This window comes from Homarus americanus, unplaced genomic scaffold (genome assembly GCF_018991925.1).
Source record: "Homarus americanus isolate GMGI-L3 unplaced genomic scaffold, GMGI_Hamer_2.0 scaffold56333, whole genome shotgun sequence".
Classification (NCBI taxonomy): Eukaryota; Metazoa; Arthropoda; class Malacostraca; order Decapoda; family Nephropidae; genus Homarus; species Homarus americanus.
The window spans coordinates 4,990,978-4,995,029 of record NW_024734940.1 but is presented as its reverse complement, the minus strand read 5'-3'; the positions used below and the strand labels follow the sequence as shown (position 1 = coordinate 4,995,029).

Below are 4,052 nucleotides of genomic sequence, written 5' to 3'. Positions count from 1 at the left end.
ATGAAGAGAGGTCGTCTCGAAAATCATTTGAAGGCAAAACACAGTATTCATGTTAATTCAAAACTGGAGTATTTTAAATCCCTAAAGGAGAAGTTTGAAAAAAGATCAACAATAAATTCATTGTTCTCTGCAAGAAGTGCAAGCAAGGATCGTGGTCTTGAGGCTAGTTATGAAATTTCTCTTCTCATAGCAAAATGTGGCAAAAATCATACAATAGGGGAGAATTTAATTAAGCCCGCAATAACAACTTTTCTGAAAGTAGGTCTTGAAAAAGATGACCAAGATCTCAAAAGCATGCCACTCAGTAATAATACTTTTAGTAGCAGGATTGATGAAATGAGTTGTGATGTAGAAGTACAACTTGTTGAAAAATTAAAATATACAAATTTTTCAATACAGTTGGACGAATCAACTGTAAGAGATAGTGAAGCTCTGTTAATGGCCTATGTAAGATATGTTGATAATGGAGAATTTATTGAGGATATGCTATTTTGCGAAGCATTAGAAACCACCACTATTGCAATTGATATATATAAGAAATTAAAAACATATTTAGATGATAAGCAGATACCAATGGAGAACATTATATCTTGTGCTGCAGACGGTGCTCCAGTGATGATGGGCAAGAAAAATGGAGTTTTAAAATTATTGAAAGACGACAATCCCCAAATGTTGTTAGTGCATTGTGTTATTCATAGACAGAATTTAGTTTCCAAAAAAGTTTCCCCTGTTCTAAACGAGACATTGAATGCAGTTATAAAATGCATCAACACTATAAAAGCTAATGCCAAATGTGAGCGTCTTTTCAAACAATTTTGCAAGGATCAAAATGCAGACTATGTAAGATTATTACTTCATACTGATGTAAGGTGGTTATCAAATGGGAATTGCCTGAAAAGATTCATGGAATTATTTGATATTCTTAGTGAGTTCTTGGATGACAAACCTTATATGACTCTGTTACTGACAGTTGATGGTAAAGCACTTGTCAGTTATTTAGCAGATATATTTGAAAAACTCAATGTCTTAAATAAGGAGCTCCAAGGAACAAATATGACTCTTGTTAATTCAAAGGCCAAGATAATTGGCTTTATATCATTTCTGGAATTATCCCAAGAAAATATTTCTGTCAAAAAATTTGAACAATTTTATTGGCTGAATAAATGTGAGGTAACAGATGCTACTTGTCTTGTTATTGTGGAGCACTTAAAAATAATGGTAAGCGATTTCAACTTCAGATTTTCTGATTTGAAAGAAATTAATTATCCATCTTGGATGACTCAGCCATTGCTAGTGGATCTGTCAGATGTAACCATGGAGTATCAAGGAGAACTTTCAGAATTACAAAATGATGACTCGATTAAAGCCCTGTTCAAAATAAAAGGAACAATGATGTGGCTCTGTGAAGAAACACAAGCTAAATATCCAAATACAAGTAGTTTGGCAAGAAAACTACTGTTACCATTCCCATCGTCATGCTTAGTGGAATGTGGATTTAGTGCTGTGAATGACTTATTACTGAAGAAAAGAAACCGACTGGATATCACTAAACGAGGAGACTTGAGATTGAAATTAACAAAATTTCTGCCTCGGATAAAATCTCTTTGCAGTAGACATCAGGCTCAAGGGTCTCATTAATTGATTGTAATTGAATATATTTAATCTGATGGTAGATATGTTATACACATTATAAAATGGATTTTATTTGATTAAATTTGAAGTTAAACCCTTTAGTTTTATTTGAAAGATACAATTTTGTATGTTATACTTCTTCAAAACTGATATTGTTATATCATACTAAACAATTAACGGGTGGGGGACATGAAGACATTTGTGATAAAAAAGTGGGGCATGGTACTAAAATGGTTGGGAACCACTGCATTAGGTATAAACACGTTGGGTCATACGCCACGGGGCGACCGGCCGTTCGGAGCAGGGACCCGCGGGGCGACCGGCCGTTCGGGGCAGGGACCCGCGGGGCGACCGGCCGTTCGGGGCAGGGACCCACGGGGCGCGGGCTGGGATTGACGCCCCCGTGCAGTCACAAGTGCGCGACCGGGCCCGCCCATGCGGGATAGCTGGTATAGATCTCCGAAGCCCTTTCGCTGCTCCTCCTGTGGGACATGGTCCCACGCGGTGCACGGATGTCCCCTCCAATGTGAGGAAAACCAGTGCGATGGGTGTGGCGACCAGGGACATACCCGCAGAGAGTGTCCATACGCCGGAATGCGTTGTTACGCATGTGCTGAGTGGGGACACATTCGCAGGTTATGTCCCTACTACTAAAGACAAGGGCGAGGCGTTGATGGCGACTAGGGAAGACAGGCCAATTATTAAGTTGAAAATGGGAGGGAAACGGGTTGAAGCTTTCATTGATACAGGCTCCTCGGTGTCCTTAGTGAAACAGAACGTGGCCTCCAAGATGAGCCTAGGGGGAAAGCATAGAGTTCCTGAGTTACGTGGCGTCACGGGGAACCGCCTCTCAACATTGGTTTCCAGAGATATAACTGTAGACTCAGGAGATAAGATAGTTGTTCACGCTCTGGTTGTGGTAAGCGGTGATCTTTTCCCAGGGGATGTTCTTATTGGGTCAGATTTCTTGTGTAGGTTTAAGTATGGAATCCAGTTTGATGGGAGCCGGTATACCGTGACACTAGATGGTAGAGATTATGCAGGTACTCCTATTAGGAATAGGTCTGGTCTGCCCGTCCACCTCATTAAGCCTAAACGCCCCCAGCCCCCCGCACCCCAAGCCCCCCAGCTACACCCTACGCGCGCCACTGTCATCCCTCCCCACTCTAGTGTTGTTCTGCCCGTTCGATGGTCAAGGTCGTTCGACAGTTCCACGGAGGATCAGGAGTATGTATTTGTTGAAACCCCTCATAAAATGTCCCCATACGTGCAGTCGGGGCTCATTAACACTCAGCAGCCTAGCGTCCCAGTCATAAACCCCACCCCCAGGGAATTTAAACTTACTCCTGGTCATTCAGTGGGAACAGTCTGTGCGGTCGATAAAGTAGAGGATCTGGAGCATTTTGATTCTACGAGATATAACATTAGGAGTGACACAGAGTTCGTAGATTCACAGCAAATGTTCGCCACTGCAATAGAATCCCTTGACATAGATCACCTACCCACCCTTATTAGAGAACGTCTACGCTCTATAATAAAGCAGCATAAAGATCTGTTTGCAACTTCAGATCAGGACCTCGGCCTGATGTCAGCTTCACACAAAATTAATACCGGCTCCGCCCCCCCCCCCACCAGAGTACGGCAGTGGCGGCTTCCTGAGGCGGCTAAAACTCAAATTAGGGACTTATGTCGCCAAATGGAGGAACGTGGCGTCATCTCCCCTTGCACTAGCCCCTATTGCTCCCCGGTCGTATTAGTCAGAAAAAAGGACGGGTCAACTAGATTCTGTGTAGACTATAGGGAACTTAATAAGGACACCATTGCTGATAGCTATCCCTTGCCCAGAATTGACGAGACACTGGACCAATTGAACGGAGCTACTATATTCACAGTTCTAGACTGTAAGGATGCGTACTGGAGTATACCAGTTGACCCGGCTGACCGCCCCAAAACTGCTTTCGCGGACGGCAGCCGTCTATTTTGTTTCAACAGGTTACCTTTCGGGCTAAAGGGAGCACCGGCCACGTTCATGAGGGCTGTGAACCACAGTCTCACACCCGTGCTTGGGCGGAACGCTATGGCTTACCTGGACGATGTTATCGTCTATAGTAAAAACATGGATTCGCACATGCGGGATGTAGATGAGGTTCTCTCGGTCATGAAAGCGGCCGGACTGAAAGTGTCCCTTAGGAAATGTGCGTTCGCGCGCCAGGAAGTTAAATTCCTGGGATTCATCGTAGGTCATGGCGGCGTTAGACCCGACCCGGTGAAAGTGAAAGCGATAGCAGAGATGCCACCCCCCACCACAGCCAGGGGTGTGAAACAGTTCCTCGGCACCGCCAATTTTTTCAGACGTCACATCCCTCACTTTTCAGAGGCGGCCCTCCCCCTTACGAAACTTACAAAGAAGTCGGTTCAGT

The 4,052-nt window shown here is 43.8% G+C and overlaps 1 protein-coding gene across 1 annotated transcript; it reads left to right on the top strand.

The window, feature by feature from the left end:
• Positions 1 to 1,638, top strand: LOC121870542 (SCAN domain-containing protein 3-like). The gene has a single exon (XM_042372375.1). The coding sequence runs from the start codon at positions 1 to 3 to the stop codon at positions 1,636 to 1,638; it is 1,638 nt and encodes a 545-aa protein (XP_042228309.1).
• The last annotated feature ends 2,414 nt before the right edge of the window (positions 1,639 to 4,052 follow it).

Bases quoted from the DNA above. Each gene is read 5' to 3' on its own strand.
- LOC121870542 (XM_042372375.1), top strand. From the start codon at position 1: ATGAAGAGAGGTCGTCTCGAAAATCATTTGAAGGCAAAACACAGTATT.